Consider the following 24,347-nt stretch of genomic DNA (forward strand, 5'->3'; position numbering starts at 1 on the left):
ACCGCGATACCATATGGTGCCAACCACGTTGTTGGCAGAGTCGCGGACCTCTTCGGGGTTTATTTCCCATCCTGTAAAATGTTTTGAAGACCCCTTCAGCGCGTCTCGGGCATCTCGGGGCATACCGGGGATATGCTGGCTGAGCTTGTTCACAAGCTCCTGAAACATTTCTGTTCCGTGTTCTTCGCATTTTAGTGTTACGTGTGACAAAACACGTAACACTTCCGGTACCGGTACCGGTAGGCCAGGCACAGGTTCGTCGGCGTCGTCCAACTCCGTTTCCGACTCGCTGTTGTCCAGCTTGTATCGTTCCATTCTCCGCCGCTTGGACGGACCAGCTTCGTCTGAGTCTGTCGATACGTCGTCGTCTTCCGAATCGTTGTCGCTATCGGTTCTATCTGGTTCGGAGTAAAGCTGGAACGACGGACTTTCCTCTTCCTCTTCCGACATAAGTTCAAGAGCCTTTCGCTGCTTTCGGGACCGTCCTTCCTTGTTGCATTCCATTTCTACAGCAGCAATGAAAACCTTTGTGCGTTAGATAAGCTTGCGTTGCGCGTTAGATTATCCACGCTGCCACTTACCAAAGTGAAAAGATAGAACTAGATGATTTTTGAACGAAATTTTCACGATATTGCAACAATGGATTAACAGAAATTTCTTTGATACGAGCTGAAAAAGCGAGGCAAAAGGCAACAGAAAGACCGGTTTGACAGAAGACCCGACGTATTTTTGTGTGTGTGTGTGTGCGAAATGCGAAACGTCACTTCATCGGTTCATTTTCATCGATTCACCCAATTCGAGAGAGTTCATTCCAGAGAGAGTTCACCCAATTCCAGAGAGTTCACCCAATTAAAGAGAGTTCATTCCAGAGAGTTCACCCAATTCGAGAGTTCACCCAATTAAAGAGAGTTCATTCCAGAGAGTTCACCCAAATTTCACTCAACGTAACGGTAAATTGGATGAAAAATCTAAAAAATGCAAAAGTCTTGCATACAACATGTTGTTGAACTTGTACGCAACGAGCAGTGTTCAAATCTCTTTGTACCTGTCTTTGTCGCTCTTATTGGATCGAACGGACGGATGTTAACCGGAAAAAGGATAAACCAGGGTTTCGGTTGAAGAAAACTTGGAAAATTTTATTGTGCGGTTCATATGTATCAACAGAGTATTAGTAAAGTTATTTTACTATTCTTACTTTCCATCACTGTGCAGAGTGGATTTTTGGTTTCTTTTCTCCCAATTCAATTCTAACCCATAAAGCTGTGTTTCATGTTTCATAAAATACGATGCTCTGGGACGTTTTTGCGCATAGCATCTTAAACAGATTATTCTATCGAGTGCTTAACGAAACTGCGATCCCGCTAAAATGAGTCCTAAAAGTAACGGATTTCGGAACAGCGACACATTTTCGTCCTGCACGGAGCTGTCGCTTTCACAAAATTCTACCTAAAACTTTCCTACCAACGCTGGTGACTTTTTGTCGTCAATCTGCCTATACTGTCAAAAACACGGAGAGACACGATACGTGTTCCGTCTTGATATTTGTTCTACAATACGAGCAATACAATTGAATAGTGAAGAATCAGTTTTCTATTGACTACGTTATCCGTTCCAGATAAGCTCTTTCTCCCTTCCGAATCCATTTAATTCATTTGCTTCGGGGCAGGTTTCAAGGAACTCTCGGCAGCGATTCCCCATCGGTTGGTAGTCTTTTGAGGATGCGCGCTCCGGCGTACAAATGTTTGGGCGTTCTATTGGCCAAGGCAAAACGTTTTCCAGTTCCAGAAACAATTCCGCCGGCTAATGTGCTCACCGCGCCGCCATTCGGTGTAAGTAACACCGCAGGAAATGAAACACAGCTGCGAAACAAGAGACATCGATAAGTGAAGGGAGTTCTGCTATGCATTAGATCGTCGAATGATTTACCTGTTTCAGAAGTGAGATTGCGATGAATAGGGCCATCAATAGGGCATACAACGATCCTGTGAAGCACAAGGCAATGCTGAAAAAAGATCATCGATTAATCGATTGAAGGATCCTGCACATTAATCCATTCACTTACTCGTACTGGAAGTAAATATCCGCGCAGTCATCTGGCATCATCACGATCACACCGTGCACGGTAAAAATCGGAATCGGGTGGCACACGGCCGTAAGGGCGAGGTTTGCAAACAGCAACAGTGCGAGCAGCGTAAAAAAACAGCCCAGTACGTAAAGCCGATGGTTGGCCTTACCGATGCAGCAGTTTAGCCAGACATTGTGATGATCCTGTTTTAGGACGCAACTTGCGCAAACTTTGCAGTGATAGGTTCGAGGTGGAACGTACTTTCGACACAACTGACACGCCAGCTTTCCTCCATCCGCTCCGCTAATTCCGCCGGTTCCACTACCATCGTCCGAGTCGTCACGGTCGGAGATGAGAACGGCCGTCTGGGAATCGCTTCCGTTCTTGCAACAATCACTTCCGAGATCGCGCTCGTTTGAGGCCACATGTCCTTGCGCTGCCTGTTGCTTCGCTTTGTACAGGCAGCCGAACGAAAGTGTCATCAACACGCACAAGGCAATGTTCTCCTGGAGAAGTATTTCCAGCAGCGGAACCGTCAATTCGAACAGCGTGATGAGATACACTCCGCTCCAGAAGAACCACAGGATGAAGAACTTGGATCTACGCGAACGAAAACATAACGCAACATTAGCAAACAAAGTAACCGTAGTTTCGGAACGCTTTCGGTGGCTTACTTTGGTAATATTTTGCCAAGAAAACGTTTCAAGTACAGCAGCAACAGCGGCATGAGGGCGAACACGAAAAGGCTGCAGTAGAAGTTGATTGCGGCCAAAAGCTGCAAACTGATGAGCACCACGATCGGCAGCACATTGTCCAGGGTAATCTGTTTTGCACCGCCACGCCAAGGAATGCGCAAACGGTCCTGAAATGTCAGTAGCATACTGCCCAGCGACCGTTCCGTTCGTCGATTGTTTCTGAAACGATGGAAAGAGAAGAACACACAACACAAATCAATACGTTGCCACAGCGATACATCAACTTCCGGCCTTTCGCTTTCTGGCGTTTGCCATCCCGCACCTTCACCGTGCGATCGCCAAGAATCAACACAAACTGCGGCATTGGGGTCAACTTTTACGGGTAGTAAAAAATGGAAATCAAATATTTACCCTGTCGCGGCCACTACGGGAATACTATCGCGCTGGCTTTTGTGTACCGGAATAGTGACGATGCGCCTTGCACGGTATAATTATCTATGCTTCTCTAATTTGGGGCATTACAGCACAGGCACATTGGACACCGAAAAGGACACACTACTGTGGAGTGTGTGTATGCAGGTCACGCATTGCACGCGTTGCATTTTCACGATGAACGATGAAAGGAAAATTTATTAATGGTTAACAGCCACTATCCGATTAGGTGCAGTTCCTAAAGGACTCCCTAAAAGTGCTGCTAGTATTCTATGTAGCGTTTGTATGCAGTATCAAACGAACCTGTCCAACGAAAATTCGGTGGCCTGACTGTCCGAAAACGGGGACGACCCTGGAAACGAGTGGCAGCAACAACACGCTACCAGAAGATGGTTGCGTTCATTGTTCCGATCGAAAAATTCACAGCAGCACAGTGGATCGATATCGTTGCGGGGATCGTAATCGTAAAAGTCTGCCTCACTGAAGTGGGATTTCATGCTCACTAGAGTGGGAGAGTGGGAGGAACCTATCTGCTTGCTCTCATAGGAAAAACGTAAACAAACCGGCCGGTGACAAAATGAGCGAAAAAGCCGTTCATCATACCGTGTTGAGTACTGCAGAAGGTGAAATTGAACTTGTTCCTAATCAGAACCGTTCTGGAAAGGCAATTTACAGTTCATTACAATACAAAATATTAGAAATCAAGTGAGTTTTCAGTCACGGATAAGTGTATAAGTCGCACCCAATTATAGATTACCTACAAAGCGCCTTCAACCACCGACGAAGAAACCACCGTTTGGTGGAAAGCTTTCGAAGCCTGCAACACGACCCTGCCCCGAGCTGTCAGAGCAGAGAGCTGTCAAAAGAGGAAAATCGGACGCCTAAAAGTATTTCGCCGACAAAGTGGAAAAATAAAAGCCAATTCGCGTGTCGTCGTAAACCTGTCCCCTTCGTTGCGCATCCGTCTGGCGTAAGTCGTGTGCTCGTTGGGTCCGCATCCGGCTGTTCGCAATGTCGGTCCCACCGATAGCCGGAACCCAGCAGTTTCCGCCGATGGTGTCTCACTTTAACATTCCACCGCCGGGCTTTGGGGCCGGCCCTGGAACGGTGAGTGCGACAACGGGACCCGGTGCTCCACCGAATGCTGCAGCAGTTGCCGCGGTGGCGGCGGCCGCCGCTTTGGCCGCGGCCAACGGAGGTGTTATGGATCCTGCAGCAGCAGCAGCAGCAGCCGCAGCCGCTCAGGGGCCGCCGATGGCACAGACAACGGGCATCGTGAACGAGTGGTCAGAACATAAAACACCGGACGGTCGCACGTACTATTACAACAGCCTCACCAAGCAGAGTCTTTGGGAGAAACCGGAAGAGATGAAAACGCCGGCCGAGAAGCAACTCAGCCAGTGTGCCTGGAAAGAGTACCGTTCGGACACGGGCAAGCTGTACTATCACAACACCACCACGAAGGAATCGCAATGGGTCGCTCCGGCTGAGTTTCTCGAGCTGAAGGAAAAGGTTGCCGCCGAACAGGCAGCTGCGGAAGCCGCTAAAGCAGCTGCCCTCAAAACATCCGCCATGGCCAGTAGCTTATTGATGCAGTCCGTCGTGCTGCCGGTAGTTTCGCCGGCACTCGCTGGTGCTGCTGCTGTTGCTGCTGCGACTGCGGGACCGGCTTCTACTGGAAACACTACCGCTGCCCCCGAGGTGCCGCTAGGGCTTTCTGCGCTCTCCTGTGTGACGCCAGGATCGGCCGAAAATTCTTCTTCCGCGCTCGATCAAGCTATGGCAGCGACGCTGGCCGCGATTGAGGTGCCGGACGATCCGATCGACAAGCGCGACGATGAGCTACAACCGGCAACGGATGAAGATCCGGTGGTGGAGTTTAAGGACAAAAAGGAAGCGATCGAGGCGTTCAAGGAGTTTCTCAAGGAGCGCAACATCCCGTCGAGTGCGTCCTGGGAGCAGTGCGTCAAGATCATCCAGAAAGATCCGAAGTTCAACGTGTTCAAGAAACTGAGCGAAAAAAAGCAAGCATTTAACGCGTACAAAACGCAAAAGCTCAAGGACGAGCGCGAGGAGCAACGCTTGAAGGCGAAACGGCAGAAGGAGGAACTGGAAAAGTTCCTGATGTCGTCGGACAAGATGAACTCGCTGCTCAAGTACTATCGCTGCGACGAGCTGTTTACCAACCTGGACGTGTGGAAATCGGTATCGGAGCAGGATCGGCGCGACATCTACGAGGACTGCATCTTCAATCTGGCCAAGCGCGAAAAGGAGGAAGCGCGCGTGATGAAGAAGCGCAACATGCGCGTCCTAGGCGAGCTGCTGGAAGCGATGGCCTCGGTCACGTACCAGACGACGTGGTCCGAGGCGCAGGTCATGCTGTTGGACAACTCGTCGTTCAAGAACGATGTCAATTTGCTCGGCATGGACAAGGAAGACGCCCTGATTGTGTTCGAGGAGCACATCCGGGGACTGGAGCGTGAGGAAGACGAAGAAAAGGAGCGCCTGAAGAAGCGCATGAAGCGACAGCAGCGTAAAAACCGCGACCAGTTTCTCGCACTGCTGGACACGCTCCACGAGGAGGGCAAGCTAACGTCGATGTCGCTCTGGGTCGAGCTTTACCCGGTGATATCCGTGGATCTGCGCTTCTCGGCCATGCTCGGTCAGCCCGGCTCGACGCCACTGGACCTGTTCAAGTTTTACGTCGAAAACCTCAAGGCACGGTTCCACGACGAAAAGAAGGTCATCAAAGAGATACTGAAGGAGAAAGAGTTCGTGGTTCAGCCGAGCACAACGTTCGAGGACTTTGCGACGGTCGTGTGCGAGGACAAGCGATCGGCAACGCTCGATGCGGGCAACGTGAAGCTTACGTACAACTCCCTGCTGGAGAAGGCTGAAGCGGCCGAAAAGGAGCGGCTGAAGGAGGAGACGCGCCGCATCCGGAAGATGGAGAACGAGCTGAAGGGCGTGTGGATCGAGGCCGGTCTGAGTGGAGTCGACAGCTGGGAGACGGCTCAGAAGTTTGTGCTCGATCGCGAAGTGTACGATCAGTACGAGAAAGAGGACAAGGTCGAGCGGTTGTGGGAGGAATTTGTGAAGGAAACCGAAGACTCCTGCAGCCACCACCACTCGCGGACGAAGAAGTCGAAGAAAAATCGAAAGCACAAGAAAAAATCACGCTCCTCATCGAAATCGGTAAGTGATCGTAGTGGTACGAGTGCTGCCTTAACTCGGATCGATAATTCTCCATTTAATTTTCACAGCTTTCGGAGGGCTCGGAAGTAGAGTACGAAAAGCCGTCCTTAAAGAAGAGACGCAAATCCCGCTCACGCACTCCGGTGACGGCCGGAAGTGAACTGTCGGAAAGCGATCATGACCACCACGAGCACAACAACAGCAGCGAACGGCCCGATCGCAAGCGGAAGAAGAAGAAAAAGCACCACCGGAAGGCATCTCGTTCACCATCCTACGACGAAATAATGGTGATGGAAAAGAACGGTGGCTCTCGATCGCGATCACCTTCCCCTGAGATCGAGAAGAAGAAGGTGGGTTGAAGGTGACGGGTCTCAAGTATCCGTACCACCGAATCATTCTATTTTCTTTGCAGAAAAAGAAAGACAAAAAGAAGAAAGAAAAGCGAAGATCGTCACGATCGCTCAGCCGTGGCAGCAGTGGCGGTCGCATCCGCAGCCCACTGGAGGAGGGTGGCCGGCGCAGCCCAGGCGGCAGTAGGTCTCCGAAAACGGCAGACGAGGGCGGGCTCAGCGAATCGGAACTCGAGTCACAGCGGGCCGCCCTCCTGGCTCAGCTGAACGAGCAAATGATGGATGAATAATAATTTCTCTTTCCCGATCGCAACCGGCACGGTGTCAAGTGTTCTCAATAGTAAAATTAGAAGGCCGACCCTAGGCCCTCTGTCTCAGTCTCACGGTTTTTTTTTTGTATATTCATTGCAAAAAGAAAAACAAACAAAACAAAACTAATGACTACTAAAGTTACTATATAGTAAGTGTGAGAAAATGAGCTACAAAAATGTGGTGGTTCAGTCTACCGTTTGATCAGTCTAAATTTCGAAATTCATCCGACTTTCCGTTACGCTTTTTGGTTCAAACATCCTCCTCGATCGGCTTGTAGTCGGGTAACAGTTCCCAGATTTTCATGCGCCAGCGCTGTCGACGCATTTCCGTTTCCTTTTCGATGCGCAGTATGATATGCAGCCGTTGCCAACGTTCGAACACCTTCCATTTTAGTTGCCTTGGGAAAGAGAAAAGAAGATTGCGTCAATTACGGCTGAGCTTTAGGAGCGAGCCGCTCATTACCATTCAAAGTGTGAGGCTGCGTGTGACATCTTGCCGTGTAAGATCATCAGCGACTGCTTCGTGCGTCCGATCCATATGGAGATGATCTTCTCCGTTAGACGTACCTCGTGCCAGTCGATGGCAACCTGTAGCTTGCAGCGCTGCTCGTGCATGTACTAGAAAAGGGTAACCGACGAAGAAAAGAATTACAAGAGAAGTCTCGACTGAGCGGAGTGGACCGGAGTTGCTTTCCTACCATTTTCCAGTGACGCAGGGCTAGCGCTAGAACTTTGCTCTCGTGAAGCCCGTCGGCCATCGCTTTTTTGTTCTCCCACAGGGCGTTTGTGAAGGACCACCACTTGCGGAAGTACTTCCGCTTGTAATACCGCCGCCGGTAGGCGATCGAGCGGCGCTCGTTTTCGTGCCGAATGCCGAGCAGCAGTCGGAACGCGTACATTCCAAAGCGCTTTAGCTTCAGCAGCTGGAACTCTTTAGCGATCTGGTTGTTAGCGATCCACGCTTGCCGTTCCTGTTCGCGGATAATCTTCTGAAGCTTCTCGAACTTTCGCTTTTCACGCATCTCCCGGTAGCGCCGTTTGCGGTCCTCCTCGTCCTCGAGTCGCTTCGCTTCTTCGGCGGCCACTTTCGCGTCCTCCCGTTCTTTCTCCATCCGGAGACGCCGGTCCCGTGCCTCCTGATGGCGCTGACTGCGCTCGAGCGCCCGCTGCTGCATTTTGGCCAGGAACTTCGGAATCATCAGGCCCTGCGCCTGCAGCTTACGCATTTCGTCCTCCTCGGCCGTATCGTGGCGGATGTTGCCCACGATCTGGATGCAGCGAGCCTTCGCCCGAAGCCTCACGTGGCCGGTGCGGGCCGCCTTCAGGAGTTCGCTTTGAATTTCGGCTTTCGAAATTTTGGCCGCCTCCGAAAACTTGGACAACTTCAGCTCGGTGATGATGCGCTCCTGGCGCTCCAGTTTCAGCTTTTGCAGCTCGATAATGTCCTGCTGCACCTTCAGCCGGTGCTCGTACTCTTTCTTCACCGACGTCGGTTGGCTGGAACCGACGGCCGGTTTGGCACCGCGCAGCGCACCCTTCTTGCGGCTGTGGCGTATGTTGCTGATAAAATCGTTGATGCGCTTCAGCTTTTGTTCGCGCGTGCTCGTAACTCCGGCCCCTTTGGAGATCTTCTCCAGAATCGTGTACTGGAGCCACTTGAAGAAGTACTGCTTCTGTACGGCCCGATCATGATTCTGCAGGTAGCCCTCCTTCAGCGCGTTGCTGATCATCTTGCGTGATTCTTCCGTCAGCTCGACCCGATCGTCCTTCGGTTCCGGCTCCGGCCGGTAGTTCGTGACGCACAGTTCGCTGTAGTCCTTTAGATCGCACTTGCGCACCATGATCGGATCTATCTCGGCCAGCCGCTCAGCCGTAGGCGCAATCTCCAGGAGTTCGGAGTCAACCTCGTCGTAGTTGTAGATAAGCTTCTGGCGCGCAAATCCCGAACTGTTGGTGTCATCCTTCGAGCAGCTGCCGGAGGTGTCGATACGAGAAATCGTCAAACAATCGCTGCTCGTGTCCGTCGGTAGCGGATCCTGCCGGTGTTCCTCGCTTGCCGGTTCCGAGGGGCTGTCGGTAGACTGGAACTCCGTTTCGTCGAACTCGTCCACGTCGGAGTCAAGCGACTCCAGAAAGAGGTCGTTATCCTCAAAATCATACTCGGAACCGTCGAGCGAAAAGGACACGGAATCATCTAGCGGATAAGTGATGACCTGTGTATTACCGAAGCGTACTATCTTGCTATCTTCATCTTGCTCCTCTTCCGCAGGCTCTGGTATCACTTTCTGTTCTGACCCAACGACGATCGATGCCTTGTTCTCACCAGGGTGCTCCACGTGTTCTTCACGCTCGACGATCTCTTCGATCGTTGCCGATTGTTTCAGCGTTTCAAAGTTACTATCCCTTGTCTCCTGTAACAACTGTTCCGTTCCTTCGATGGCAGTCTGGTAAAAGTGTGTCGTGTACTGTTCGCACTCCTCCAAACTTTCGTAGATCAACCCGTTGTCGATCTTCGGGATGTTAATGTACAGGATGCTGCGCTTTTGGGAGCTGACCTGTGGCTTCTTGCCATTGCAACTGGCCCCGCTGAGCTGTTCGATCTGTTTGCGAAACTTGTTCAGCTCGTTCTCGCACAGTGTCAGCTCGATCGATCGGTTATGATTTTCCAAGTTTTCCTGCTGATATGCCTTCACCGGATCGATCGGTGGCTTGCGTTGCCCGTGCTTCAAATCCTTTCGCCGGACCATTTCGTGCCGGATGTCCATTACAAGCACCGGATCCAGTATCGGTTTGGTGCCCTCCCCGCCCGGACCCTCGCCGGCCGTCATCAACATCCGTAGCTGCGATTCGTCAATAAAATCCATGTTGATGAACTTTTTCACCGTCTTCGACGTCACGGTCAGTTTGTTGAGGTGCTTCCGGCGGATGCGATCCCAGCGCGATTCCTTCGCACGTGCTTTGCGTAACAACTTTTCCAGTATCACGTCGGGATTGTTATCCGGATCGTTATCGTTGGCGGACATTTTTATCACTCACCGTAGTGCAATATCAGTCTTTTCGAGGAGTCTTACAAGTCTATCAATACGGTGCGCCTTTAAAAACTGGTCTGTTGTTTTTCAATGTCGAAACACAAAACAATTTGGCGGTTGCTACGGCAACGAACTTGAAAGCATAAGCAAAGCAACCCGACCCAGCGTTACGAAGCGTTACGAAGTGTTACACCCTATCGCGGTCCGGAGGGATCAAATTAAAATGCTTCTCTACGGGAATGGTTTAAACGGGATTTTCTTTTATTTCCAAGTTGTTTCACAAATCGGGCCTGGCCTCTATAGCTTCCCATCATGGAAGTCATACACTGAGGGGCAATACTTTTGGGCTATCATTGCGTAGCCCGTCGTCTCACCATCGATGACCGCTCGTTGAAACTGCCGGCTCGTTTGGTGTCGCATATGGACGGTCATTGAATCGGCTATAATTTCCCTCACCTCGTCTAAATTGTCAGGATCGAATAGCAGATGCACGTTGGTTTCGTCGAATGGGTGGAAAGTGTGGCGTGGATACAGCTCCAATCGTCCTTGGCAGCCCCTATCAACGATATCCCCTATGATCAGTGCTTCGCAAGCCTGCAGGAGTTTGTACGTAATCATGATGGAGCCGTTCCGATTGTCCTCATGTCGATCAAAGCCCTGAAAATCACTAAAATATTGTGATTGAACATCAACGATTACGAACATTCACGATAAACGGTGAACCCTTACTTGAGACAGCTATCAAGAAAAATGTGTCCGTATCCTTCGCGTTGCAAGCCCATCACCGACGAACCGGCGAGCAGGTGTGTCTCAGCGCCAAAGAAATTCGGATTGGAAAACTCCAACGGTTTTAACGTGATCACATCCAGATCGAGGTAGATACCGCCCACCCGATACAGCAGAAGCAAACGCAGAATTTCCGACAGGTAGGCGGCACCACCATTCTTGTGGCTATGCACCCGTTCGGACTTGATCACCTCTTCTAGTGGCGTACCTTTGGCAAAACTGTCCAAAGAGAGCCAGCGGAAATACAGGTTCTCGAATTGGCTCAACAAGAGAATGTCCGGAAAGTGAAGCTGTCCCGAGTCGGTAAATTCGGACCACGAAGCAAACAGCACCACGATGTTTTTCAGCGGGTTTGCACGGGCGGCCGATTCAATGGCGCAGGCTTGCCGCGCGTCGATTGTGACGAACGGATTGAAGGGGGCCGAGGATTCGATAAAGTACACGTTGCTATAGTAGTCTTTCCGCAGCTCGTCGGAGTCGTCGAACACCCGCAGGAACCCGGTTTCGTCGACGGAACGGAACACCACCTCAGCTGACAATGGGTCAGAACTAATTTTCTTGTAAATATAACTGAGTAGGTACAGGAAACAAAGCACGACAGCGAGGGTGCGAAGGTAGTAAAACGTTCTGGCCGATATCATTTTTGCTGCACTTCAGATTGCCCGCCGTCGATCATCGGTCTGATGAGCCACAAGATAATTGTCAGTACCCGAAAGCTACCACGACACTGATTCCAGTGCCCAACGAGACGAAACCATCACGTCCCCAACTACAGCTCTGTTTGTACAGCTTTAAGATCTAGAGTATCTTCATAGGGGACCGTTCAGATCTACCATTCCTGCCACATATTTTTGTAATTGTTGGTAGCGTGCCAGTGTAATTGTGAATTCGTTTGTAAAAACTGTGAATCAAACAGTACTGCAAACGCAACCTTCAGCTTCAAGTTCGTTTCCAAACAGATTATAATGGCAACATAGAATGGAGTTGAGCTTGAGGATTTACCGTTCCTTCCATTTGCGTAGATTTAAGAATAAAATGTGACCAAACTCAATAATGGTCGATAATTGCGTAGGAATGCAAGTCCAATTACAACCAGCAACCAATAAAATTACTAATGGCAGAAATACCAAGAGCACATAGTGGCTTTTGCTTCATAACTTAGGGTATTTATGTCAAGACTAGTTCTTTTATATTACCTAAATGACTAGGGGGCTTTTTCCTAGCTCAAATTTACATATTGGTGTCTGGCTCGGAAGTTTTCAAAACGGGTTCTAGTATCACAAACTGTGAAGATGTAATGGGCAAATGTGAGCCGGTTGTAAATACGATCGGTCGTGTTTCGTGTTTCAGATCTGCTTCGACGGGTTTCGAAGGTTGATGATTTTTGGTTTACGTTACGTACGAAGTGAGTTAGTAGGTAGTGTTGGGAAGTGTGAGTTTAAGATCATGTGATAATTTCGTTTATCCGAAGACATTACACTCGGTAGGGCCAGGAAACAGGTTCGTACAATGACCCATATTCGGTAAACAACGGTTCGGTTCACATTGAATTTAAAAACAACGTATTGAGTCACCTTATCGTAATTGGCATTTGACAACGTTCTTTCTTATGGTCAATTTAACACATGTAGATTAAAAGCAACACGCAAGTTACAAATTACAATCGATAACACGATTTCACGTTTCATTTATTAAGAGCCCATAACACAGATTATAAATATCGCACATAGCACCAGACGGAGAAAATAAAAAGCGCTACAATTCTTCACACACCATACCAACGAAACATGACATGGAATGTTCACGTTGACTGTGAAACCTTAAAGCTAGGTTCTTTCTAGCTTCGCACCTAGTTGGCTGGTTTTGCCGTTAAGACTGGCGACCCGTTAACTTCTCACTAAAGCACGCAATACTGAATGATTCTTCAACTCCTACTAATACTGCCCCTTTGAGTACATATATTTTAGGCACATAAAATACCGTTTGCATGTTAAAACGTAAGCGCGCCTAATTAGGAGTATTGTTATATGCATTTGTTGGGGGCAGGAAATAAATCAGATCGAAAAGAAGCAATTTTCACATAACACCTCACAGTACATAACAGTGTGAACAGCCACAGATTTTACACACACAAGCAGACAAAAATACGTAACAATAGCCACATTATGTTGGTTGCCTTCTAGCAAATATTCTCGTACTGTGATCAGATCAAAATTTAATTTATATTAAGAAATACAATAAAACCTCGTCTGCGAATGAATGTACTTCGAAAAATGCAATAGAAACGATGGAAAGGCATGATACAATGGAGCAATGAGATTCACCGGGAGATTTGTCATTAAACATGATTCAGGGAGATAGGTTGCACCAAGTAGGTTCCAAGTACGTTTAAAAGTTTCTAAAATAGTAAAGACACAAACTTAAGACACTTCTGTCCGAGCGATTTTCACCGTCGGTCGAACGGTTAAACAGAACAAAAGTTCATTGGCTTGGGAAAAAGCAGACTAACTGTTCACCATGTGGTTTGTATGGCTCTTAAAAAAAGCTTGTCCTGTAACGAAAATATAATTAATAAGAAAAATAGCAATATGTAAATGTTAACATGAAATGATTCGCAGTCGTGGTTGAGTGAGGCTTTGTTAAAACACTTTACCGCAAGAGCGGTACACTTTGGGACAGTGTTGATCGGCAAGCACTCCGTAAGCCACCCGGGACCCAACCACGACCGGATGTGATTTGCTGAACTTGTTCCAGACATGCACCACTATCGATTGGTTCAGCGTGCTAAGAGCTTGCTCGAGAAAGGACTCTTCAAAAAACTGCTTAAAGTCATCGAACCCGATGGCGTAGAACGCCTTGATCGGGTGGACAGTAAAATGTTTGCACCGTTCACGCGTCATGTGGACCGTGGTGCGCGCGTGACAATATTTCTGAAGTACGCGCGTTATTACACCGGGGCCATTGTTGCCCCAATCCTTACCGTTGAAGTTTGCCAATAGATCCCTGCCGTAAATGAGAAATTGTGGAAACCGATTAGCCCAGAACCGGAGACGGTTTGTTCGTAATCTTACCGAACACACATATCGGCCAGCTCGTGACCGTGTCCGTTAGGCTCAAAGTTCAACACTCCCGCAGCGACCCATCGCACCGATTCCGCTCCGGCGTAGTTCGCCTCCAGTCCATCGAATGGCCGTCGTACAATCACGTCCAGATCCAGATACGTCCCACCGTATTTGTACAGCGTCAGGTAACGCATCACATCGGACAGATGAGAGTTCATGTACTGTGATCGATAAATTTCGCCACTCTGCATCCACTCATCGAGCGGCGTATCGTTGCCGTAGGTGGTCAGGTTAACGTATCGCAAATGTACGTTCCGATATTGTAGCAGCGAGTCAATAACCGGTAGTGCCGTGCTGCGATTATTTTGGAATCCTACTGGAGCCGCGAACAGCACGAAGATGTTCCAGCCTGGATTCGTCCGGGCGGCGGATTCAATCGCACACGCTTGACGAGCACTCAAACGCAGGACGCCGTCGGCCGAGCAGGATGTTTCGTGGAAGAAAATGTTACGTCCATCGCTTGTTGGCTGGAGAGCGGCTTGGGAGAGCTCTTCTAGCAGTTGTATCCGGTCGCCGTCATCGTCGGGCATATTCTGAAAGCAGTTGTGGCCCGGCGGAACCGGTTCCCATGTGTACAGGAAATAGACACCGGCGAAGATTAGCAACACACATGATATCCGTCGTTTGTAACGCTTCGGAGCGATCCAAATCGTCATCGGGAATCGTCACTGTCGTTGGCCTCGGTAAATCAGTACGGAACACTTAATTTTGAGGAAAATATGGAACACAATTAAACCATATCTTCCGTATCCAATTCGATCACGTCACACGGCTTAGAGATTGATGTAAACAAACGAAGCGCCGACAGACGAAGGCGTGTTTATCCATCCACTTCAATACTTTTGTTTCGTTCAATTTGCATTGGAAAACGTCGGTTGAACTTGATCGCAATGAGTAATGTTTAACGTTTTTAATGTACTTTCAACATGAATAATTGCATTTGAAGCGATGTTATCGATTGAACTGCTTACAAAGAACCACTTTGCTTTGTTTTTTCTATGCGTAGTTAATGGCAAAACAGCGCCGCGCGAACGCGAGCTTTTTAACGAAAGCTTTCCGAACTTCGATACATTCGATATCGAATGGCGGTGGTCAAACGGGTAAAAAATGTTTTCAGGGTCATATTGGTTGTAATTGCTAAATTGCCGCTATAGCAAGAAGAACTAACATGAATTGATTATTTTGTCACACCTTGTGCGAAAACATTCATTCATTTTGCGTTTACTGACGATACGATGTCGTTGTCGAACAAGTGCTAAGTGAAACAGCTAAGTTCTGTTGTACTGTGATCGTTTACGCACAACATGATTAATTACTTGCGGACCCACCTGTTCCAACAAACGTTGCAGGTATTTCCCCCACACCAAGTCTTTTCGGTCCCTTCGGAGGGCTAGCCGGATACTAAAGTAAACATGAGCTCACAAACAGTCCCTGTAAATCACTACTAGCTGAACATCTGAACAGGTCATCATGGCGGATCGGTCGCAAAACTATCACAGCAAGTTGTATTGTGTGCATTCCGTTGGCTGACCCTAGCGGGGAGGGGGGTTTTAAAGTTGTTGTATTGTGATATATTGTTTTATTATTATTTTATGACTATAGCCTTGATTGTAAACGAGATTGCGATAGACTATTCGCTTGAATCCGCTTTAAATTGAATTCGGGCTCTATTAATTAAAAACAAAATAACGACATCGTGTCGACCAACGGGCAGGGAATTGTTATTAGTCGTTTGCATTAGTATCAGCTAAAGTATGTTGTGTGTAATGTAACAAAAATGCACTTAAGCTTGCCTCCGCAGACAATTGTATGAACGTCATTACTAACGAGCAAAAAACAGGAACGGAATGGGAATTCCAGGTGCGTGTTATTTACAAATATTTTCAGAAATTCCCCCTCAAGACAAAAGTTACACTTTTTGTCATATCTATTAACGCAACCTACGCATTTTCTATTGTTTGTGTAAGAACATATTAGGCATGATTTTACGCCAACTTTCGGCTGATATGTATTTTCTGGTCAAGGTCCTTTATCAAAACTTATCGGTCAAAAGCGCGCCAAATTGCCTTCGTGTCGGTTCGGCATCGACCAAAAAGCATCAGCTACGGAGCACCCGAAGCAAACAAGCCCATCAGCACTAGCTACGACACGTGAGTCGGCGCCGAACGGTGCAACAGTTAAACCGACGGCAAACAGCTGCGAATGGCACGGAGGACAGACCCGAACCCGAAGCTTTTGCATGATGTTTTCAAAATTCAGCGGTCCGGGATGAAGAAGGGGAGGTGAACCCCTCGATCGAGAAGCCGGCGCTGGTCTTTCCTTCGGCTGCCGCGCCACTGCGCTGCCCAACTTCCGATGGCGGCAAGAACGGAGTAAAATACAGAAACCGTTGGTTAATTTAGCCAGTTGCTTCGTGCTAGCGGTAACGTTAACATCGAAACCGGGAAAAGCAGCCTCAGTAGGCTCTGTGCGAGTGAGCTTCGGAGTGGTGCCAGTAGTTTTCAACAGTAGATCGGAGCGATAAGACAAGTGTTAACGGTTGATAATTTTTGCAACCTTCACAAGCGAAGGATACGAAGGAAATGGAAACGATTTAAAATTTATCGCTTTCACACTCGCTCTTCACACGATTTATTTAAAGAACTTATAAATCGTGTTTTGAAATAAATAGTGCAACGCGAAAGGTGTTGCAATTGTTTGAGCAAACGGTTCAAGTGAGCGAGTGACAAATTAGTTTGCGGTTTCGAACCGAGACTTACGGTTGGAAGTCGTTAAGAAGTTGTGACCGCTTAACTTGCGGTCCGTTTCGAGCTGTATTAGTAATGTCGACGTATTTAATCTAGCTTTGTTAGGTTTGATAAATATTGCAAACTGAGTTTATCGATGTTTGTTAATAATATTTTGATAACAGTGTTCCAAAACTCTACGGAATATAGGAGGTTTTATTTCAAGTAAACATCGCAACAAATTAATTTGTTCCGACTTAATGCTGGCTATGAAACTGCTGTTTCGTATAATTGGTAAGAGTTGTGTTGTTTGGCAGTTGCTTATTGAGAAGGTTTTTCGAGATGATAGTTCAGAAAATTTATAGCGCCACATTACATTAGGTTGCTGTTAATGACGGATAAAAACTTATTTTTAAACTTAAATCAAAACTACAGGTTGCGAAATCAATGGGATTTCTACCGCAACACTTGCAAACATCACATTTGTGTCGGTTCCTTGAAAAAAGAAGATGACCAACGTGTTTTTGTGGTTCTGAGTGTGTGGTAAAATTCCCCCTAAAAACCCCCTCAGCGAATATTGAAGATGTTGAAGTGAAAAAAAAGTTCAGCTGTGCATGAAGGTTTTGAAGAAATTAAAATTCAACGGTAAAGCAGTTGAACATTAAATAATACCAAACAGTTTTATGTAGTGCTGCCAACGACACGTAACAGATTTACGTGCGGAAGAGCTGCTGCCTGTTTAAATCAGCGCCAAACGACTCACGGAACAACAGGTTTGTAGAGAATTGTGGAATGTGCAGAATGGTGCAGTGTTTCTGTTCAGCAGAATTAAGCTTCGCTCGTCTTCATTTGTGACGCACGGAAATTAATTATCTTAAGACTTGTTGAATCACATTTTTTAACATCAGCTCTTTCGCGCGTGAAGGTTACGATATGATTGATCGATTGTGATTTAATAATCGGCAATTTTTGTATTGTTTTACAAACGACACACAGCGCTGGAAATCGACCATTGGAATGTTAATCAAGCTTGATCGTCGATTTGTTTTTAGCTGCGTTTAGGCAAACGAATGGAAAGGGAAATATTTGGATTGAGTTTTCGAGAAATTTTTGCGATTTGATAGGGCTGTGGCATTTTTAAAACTGTGCAGTAGTATAAGTGCAGTGCATTTTCATTTCGATATTAAATATTTTATCATGTGACAAAACAACAGGTATACAAATAAATAAATACTAAATTGCTATAGTTCTGTTAAGTTTGCTACTGCTTTCAACGATTATGAAGTTTTTAATAATCTAATTGGTGAAAATGGTTTCATATCGCTTCATTACTTGAAGCTGCTGGATTTCTTGGTAATCTTTCCAATTCATAACTCTTCCAAGAAAAACTATGCATGTTTTATAAACATCGTCACGGTTTGGTGATGGGTTGATAAGTTTATTTTTGCATCATTTTGATGAAGCGTCCCGAATGTTGTGAGAAGCAATCAACTGTGCCCATCTACAGTATTAATATTCATGCTCGCTGTGCGACGAGATTGTTTTGTGAGAAAAAGGTCTCCTTATACCGTTTGCTGTCCTATCATAGGGCTCACACCGTCGCAGCTCAGATTTTAATAATTTCGTTCATCCGTATCATCTACCATTAAAATTGACTTTTGGGCTGTGTGGAGGACTTTCGCAACTTTCGCTATTAGGTCTGTACGATACACCTGCTACGGTGATCTTCACCGAACGACGGGTGTAAGATCTGTCATCCGGAAGTGCTAAGGTCCTAAATCATTTAAAATCAACTTCTCACGCTCTTCTGAACCGGTGGGAATCTTTTGATTTGTTATTTACCTCAGTAAATTTTTGTGAAACGAACGCAATGTGTAAGCGCAAAATAAAATCTCGATTATCGCACTTCGCTTGGCCTTCGTTTGAATTCTCGCTGTCGCGGGTTCTTTTCGTTGGCCATACCGAATGAAAATAAATGGCACAACACCAGCGTCGATTCGATGCCGAGGGTTGATCAAATATCGACGCCACAAACCAAATCGCCTGCCAAAGGATCTTTTGGGTGTTTTATTATGCACTCCCACCGGCGTAAAGGTCGGCAGTGCTTCGGCACGGACACAATAACTTGGCCCATCACACTGGGGGGCCTTGGGGGGACACTATAATTTTATCGGCGGAGAAAAGCGGTAGAAAACTTTTCGGGTCGCTTGTTTCGCCGTATGCTCCTGTTTCTTGTGGTTCTAGTTTTTTTGTGACGTAAAATTTTAACAGCAAGGTAGTCATTTACATCACTACCACAAAAAGGGGCCCATTTATTTGAACAACTATCGCTCACCGGCACCGAACTGGCATGAAAGTGCTTGATTTCCTTCCGCATCGCGCTGAAATGTCCTAATCGTGGTTTGAAAACGAAGGACGAAACATTGCGGAGCGAAAGGGAGTTTTTGATTGAAAACATGTTTTCGACCAAACCGAAGCACCGAAACTCGATCCGGGTTCGATCGTTTGGATGATCCCTGTTTGCATTTTCCCGGAAAATCCGCGGTGACGGTTTTCCGCAGCGAGCGGTGGATGAGTGAATTTAAGGAAGGCGCCAGAAAAAAATGAAATTCGATTTTATTAAACTCGTATTTGTCTTTCCGGCTCCGCAGGGGGCAATTGGTTTTGGGTGGCGCTACACAGGAGACGAAGAACTCCCGGGAACAACCAGGAACGTTTGAAATGAGCGACAGCGCTGGGTGTAGGTGCCGGTTCGCCGTCGCCAATTTTGCCATCCACTCCACGCTCGATTTTCGTAAAACGTAGCAAAAACAATCTCAAAGTTAGCGTTTCTTCGAGGGCGGGCGCACCAAAAATGCTTCCAGTTTACGAAGTGAAGCTGTTGCAAGTAGCGTTTCCAACAAAGAGAAAAAATATGCACAGAAACAGCAAAAGGATGTTGCGTCGTGGCCAACCGGGGGCCCAAGAAGTGAACGATTACATCCGATTGAATTTTCCGAGCCGGCCTCCGGGACGTTTCGGGTGTCGCCGTACTTGGCTGAAGTGGCTGTCGAAGTAAATTTTCTACTCAAACATAAAGGAGGCGATATCGGTGGTCGTGTCAGGCGGTAGATTTCCTTAGGGAGCATAGGACAATTTAAATTTGGTTAAAACGAGCAACGGGTCGCCCGTGGATAGGAAGTTTGTGTTTACGCTAGACAGGAAGTAGAGCTTTTTCGGTGGGAGTCAGCAAGGACAGAGTGAGCTTAAAACGATGCCTTTTTTGACAAGGATAAACAGGTGCGAAGAATGCGAAGCCAAAAAAATGTTTCCGGTTAACTTTTTACAAGCGGTCGTATTCATGAAATGAATAACCGGAATTCTTAGAAGGAATAAAGAAGGGTTGTTAGAAGTGGGCTAACTCCAGTACTTTGACCTGCGTGGGCCCTGCAAAGATCAAACAGGTAGAAAATTACCATTTTAATGGTCATTAATATACTGTTTTCTTCGATGCAACTTTAGGGAATGTCAGATCAATCAAACCGAAGGTCGGTTTCGATTAAATATTTCCATTCGTAAGTTTCTAATTGATAATCCACCATCATTTTTATAATGGTCTTACCGATTAGAGTTCTTTGGCGTAGTATTTATGATACCGCGCGGAACAGAGGTCTAATGCCAAAGATGGTGATGATGATTCTTCACTAATCTTAATTAATAAAGTTACGACCGATCCATAAAAAGCCATCAGTTTCCCAAAGTCAACCGTCTGTCTGTTCTTCACCGGACACTGTTTGGAATTTCGAGTTACTTACAACATTTCACGAACTGCGGGAGTCCATTACAGAACTCTCGAGGAACCCCACGATCTTGACGGCGATTCAAAATGATCTACGCGAAAGAGAAGAAATCTCACAGCGGGCACATTGCTACCGGCGAGAGGTAAATCAAACTTTGAAATTCCTTAAAGAAGGGTTCATTAGTACTCATCTACCTGCGAAATTGCCCAAGTGTCGAAGAGAAAGAGAAAGAGGGAAAATAACATGATCAGAACCAGGGTCAGGACAACAGAGACGTGCCATACTCTGCCCGACTTTGTTGGGACCAGTATCTTTGAAGATATTGCCGCGTATTCCGCAAAACCTCTTGCACCGTATCTTCGGAATGTTACGGGTTCGAGTAGGCTCATTAAGTTTATGGTAAATAATGGTGCTGAATCACTTCCCGACCGCAGTCCGAGGTATCGTGAGGGGAAAAACAGTTTCTCAAAAGCCGGAAAAAGGGCCCTCGGGTGAGAATGGGCGAAGAGCAAACATTTCGTGGGACCAAGGGCTGACCAAAAACCTTTCTCAGCGGCGGCGCCGCCGTAAAGATCGCCTCCTTCGGTTACTTTCGGGCCCAGAAAGAATGTTGTGCCAATGTTTTTTTGTGCCACGACCTTCCTTCTGTGATTCGCTTGGGCTTGGGCTTGGGCATATGCCACAAAAATATTTTGCCCATCACTAGGGACCGCGAGGACATCGGCCGATTATCGAGAGATCTCGACGAGCGGAATGCGTACGGAATCGACGGACCGACATTGGTTCTGCGAGGCAACTTTTCTCATTTTCATAATCCATTTTAAATCCTAATTTGATAAGGCTCCAGGGCCTTTTTGGCCCCTGACCGAAGGATTCTGCGAAAGTTTTTTTTTGGGTAATCTTTCGGGCTGTTACGGTCCGTGCATCTGATGCCATTCCACTTTGCATGCGCTGGTGCCTGTGTGTCGATGTTTTTTATTTTCAATTTATTTTTTAAATATTTGTGATTGAAGTACTAAAAATGGTTGTAGTAATTTATTTTATTGCTTCAAATTAAACGCACATCAAAGCCGGGCATAAGTAAAAGTATTCACAAAAGCTCGATTGGTGTGCAGCGATAACGGTTCGGATACTCGTTTTATTGCTGACCCCGAATCCCGAAAACGGTACAAAAGTTCAAAACGGGGCCTAGAATTTGTTTCAATGAAGCAAAAGGAATGGTAATGGTTGACTTCCGAAGGTTGCTGGTTCATTTTTTCTAAGGGCAAGGGCAGTCGAAAACAAAATCGGGCTTCCCTTTTTTTTTGTTCCACTTTGATGTTGGCGGTCACTCTGGAAACGTTCGTCATATTTGATGTGCCGTTTGTTTTATGAAAAAAGAGGGCTAAGTTAAATAGTTTGGAAAGATCGCTTGGGAAAACATTCTCAAATCCGTTTCGGTGTGATTCGTTAAAAACGACCAACGAAAGCCGAGCGTTTGAATTTAAACGCAAGATTCCGGGTTGTTCACAACCTTGTCGGGGTAACCCTAAATGAAATGGAAATTGAAAAGCACTTTCGAATGAACGGTTTAGTGCTTCTCTACAAGTGTCCAATTCCCCGACGCTGCCGACAGGCAGCTTAAAGTTTATTTTATTTCATCAACAACCGTAACACTCCCCGAGGGCTGTTGATGGAAGAACTTGAAAAGGGGCCCTCAACGGAGCGAGAAAACAGCAGCAACACGTGCGACAAAATGGCTACGATGACCAACATATCATCAAATCAAAATAAATCATCATAAGCCGTTACAAAATGCCACCATCCGGATGGCCCTCCCCGGGGGATGAGTAGCGCCGTAGCGCCGGGTCCTTCACTTTCTTTGTCGGGCGTCTGTCGTGCGACTTTTGCAGGATGTAAATCATCTTGTTACAATCATTCGGACCACTCGTTGATCGGTCACCAGATGCCGTGACAAGTCGTTTTCCCACATTCGCCCGGCTTCTCTCCTGCCGCCGCCCGCGGGGATGAGAGGCCCTTAACGAGGCAACGGTTCGGGAATCCTTTGGGAGTCAGTGGTCCCTGCTCCGTGCCGAGAGTGATACGGGACGTTCACAACCCATCCTTTCTTCGCGCGCGTTCTGCTGGCGATGAAAGTGAGAACATTACTAGTAAACGATTACGATTCTGGTAACGTGCGTCGCCACTGCCACTCATAAAGCTTCGGCGGGCATAAAGATATCAAATTTCATACTGTGCCACTGGCGTACGGGGTGGCAGCGTAAACACTTAATCACATTACTCTGGCCCTTCCGGTGTTAAGTGAAGCAAAGTTAATGTTCGTCCTTTTGGGAGACCAGTTAAGAGGATTAATATATTTTTCATTGGCAGCCAAAAAAATTTAGCTTGGTGTGAAATTGTTGTGCAATAAAGATGACTTTCAATCAATTAATCGCCCATTTTTTTGCGCTGCTACTTAACAGGAAATTAATATAAATAATTAGAGCAAATTGTTGCGCAAACAAAATGAATCGAATTGAATGGTAATCTACTCAACCCTTTTGCACTTAATGTCGTCAGCATCTAATAATCCTTAACCAAATAATTAACCTGTCGAATGTTGCGCTCTTCCATCGATAAGCCTGATGGATGGATCTAACGTAATGAGGTTTTGTCCGATGAAATCGGAAGCTCATACCGCTAAACTAAAGCCTAAGGTCTTAAGCAACAGAAATGGTCCGTTGCAACGCGTGGCACCTACAATAATATTTAATTAATTCTCTATCAGTTTCCCGGGCAAGCCCCGGTGGCGTTTGCGTGGCTCCGAAGTAGTTACGTGAGATCCAGCTGCGAAAACGCGCACATGACACATGGCGGATCCGAGTTACTGCTTCACTCGGCTGGCAGGCAGCCGTCCGCGTGATAAATTCCACATTTCTAATTCTCTACCCAAGCCCACGCCGAGCACCTCGACATTCGCGCCGTAAGTATGCTGGTGGGAAGCTCAACCGCGAGCTTTGGGATTAAACTGAGATTAACCGAGCGGAGGAAAACTCGCTTTGGCAAAGCGCGATGCCATCGTGTCGTCAGGTAGCCAACGTGAGTATCGGTCGGGTTTTTTGTGTGTGCAGTGAATGGCATTTGAGAGCGCATTGCAAGGTCACGGTAATGATGGCTCAATTACGCCCAGCGTGCCATCCACACAGAAGGAGGCAACAAGCTAATCACTCAAGTGAAATGGCTGGCAGTCAATGAGCGTGATTGAGTTTTCACGCAACCGGAAACCGCTTCCCGCAGCTCGAGCTCTGTAATTAGGTGCTAATGATTACTGCCCATAGATCCTCTCTGGTCTGGGACAAAACCGGATAACGCACCGGTGGAGTTTTCCGACTTCACGTCTACCGATCAGAAATGGTGTCAAACATCTCGCACCTTTAGATGCGACATCGAACGGCTCAAATTGAGGGGAAAAATGGACAACCACAGTTTGGCGCGCAATAGAACTTGTTGCTTGGGTGGCAAGGCCGAGGCACGCGAGATCAAACGGGTGCTCATCGAGTCCGTGGCCACTCGCCGGCCACGAATGCACGGAATGGCCGGCGACGTGCCGGCTGCTGGCACTCAGGACAACGATCAGCCGGACGTTAATCCGACCGAAAACAAGGTTTTAATCTGCTGACAGATTGGGTGGACTCAGCTTTCTGCCCGGAGTCGTACCACGCCGTGCTCCATAATCCGAGACGGGATTACGATATATAGAAATGTATTATGCACTCCAGACCTTTTTGGTCGTCGGGATGTCAACAGCAGGACCGTGCCACGCCGTTTGCAGGAGGATCACGACTCGACTTTGTATGTGTGGCCAACCCAGGTGACAT

The 24,347-nt window shown here is 47.2% G+C and overlaps 5 protein-coding genes across 5 annotated transcripts; 1 reads left to right on the forward strand and 4 right to left on the reverse strand.

The window, feature by feature from the left end:
• Nucleotides 1–1,147: 1,147 nt before the first annotated feature.
• Nucleotides 1,148–3,672, reverse strand: LOC128272514 (palmitoyltransferase ZDHHC23-B). The gene is made up of 5 exons (XM_053010338.1): nt 3,496–3,672; nt 2,740–2,979; nt 2,063–2,665; nt 1,927–2,002; nt 1,148–1,859 (listed from the first exon to the last, which is right to left on the reverse strand). Exons 2-5 carry the CDS (start codon nt 2,943–2,945, stop codon nt 1,752–1,754), a joined length of 993 nt encoding a protein of 330 aa, XP_052866298.1. The 5' UTR covers nt 2,946–2,979; nt 3,496–3,672; the 3' UTR covers nt 1,148–1,751.
• Nucleotides 3,673–4,185: 513 nt separating this feature from the next.
• On the forward strand, nt 4,186–7,108 carry LOC128271936 (pre-mRNA-processing factor 40 homolog A). Its single transcript, XM_053009625.1, has 3 exons — nt 4,186–6,387; nt 6,456–6,737; nt 6,800–7,108. The coding sequence occupies exons 1-3, from the start codon at nt 4,204–4,206 to the stop codon at nt 7,025–7,027; spliced, it is 2,694 nt and encodes an 897-aa protein (XP_052865585.1). The 5' UTR covers nt 4,186–4,203; the 3' UTR covers nt 7,028–7,108.
• Nucleotides 7,109–7,298: 190 nt separating this feature from the next.
• On the reverse strand, nt 7,299–10,071 carry LOC128273904 (uncharacterized). The gene is made up of 3 exons (XM_053011977.1): nt 7,747–10,071; nt 7,512–7,666; nt 7,299–7,446 (listed from the first exon to the last, which is right to left on the reverse strand). Exons 1-3 carry the CDS (start codon nt 10,069–10,071, stop codon nt 7,299–7,301), a joined length of 2,628 nt encoding a protein of 875 aa, XP_052867937.1.
• Nucleotides 10,072–10,374: 303 nt separating this feature from the next.
• Nucleotides 10,375–11,710, reverse strand: LOC128271175 (lactosylceramide 4-alpha-galactosyltransferase-like). Its single transcript, XM_053008616.1, has 3 exons — nt 11,697–11,710; nt 10,807–11,433; nt 10,375–10,744 (listed from the first exon to the last, which is right to left on the reverse strand). The coding sequence occupies exons 1-3, from the start codon at nt 11,708–11,710 to the stop codon at nt 10,375–10,377; spliced, it is 1,011 nt and encodes a 336-aa protein (XP_052864576.1).
• An 877-nt stretch (nt 11,711–12,587) lies between these two features.
• Nucleotides 12,588–14,692, reverse strand: LOC128272154 (lactosylceramide 4-alpha-galactosyltransferase-like). The gene is made up of 2 exons (XM_053009908.1): nt 13,935–14,692; nt 12,588–13,866 (listed from the first exon to the last, which is right to left on the reverse strand). Exons 1-2 carry the CDS (start codon nt 14,639–14,641, stop codon nt 13,503–13,505), a joined length of 1,071 nt encoding a protein of 356 aa, XP_052865868.1. The 5' UTR covers nt 14,642–14,692; the 3' UTR covers nt 12,588–13,502.
• Nucleotides 14,693–24,347: the final 9,655 nt, after the last annotated feature.

The sequence above is a fragment of the Anopheles cruzii genome, chromosome 3 (genome assembly GCF_943734635.1).
Source record: "Anopheles cruzii chromosome 3, idAnoCruzAS_RS32_06, whole genome shotgun sequence".
NCBI classification, from domain to species: Eukaryota; Metazoa; Arthropoda; class Insecta; order Diptera; family Culicidae; genus Anopheles; species Anopheles cruzii.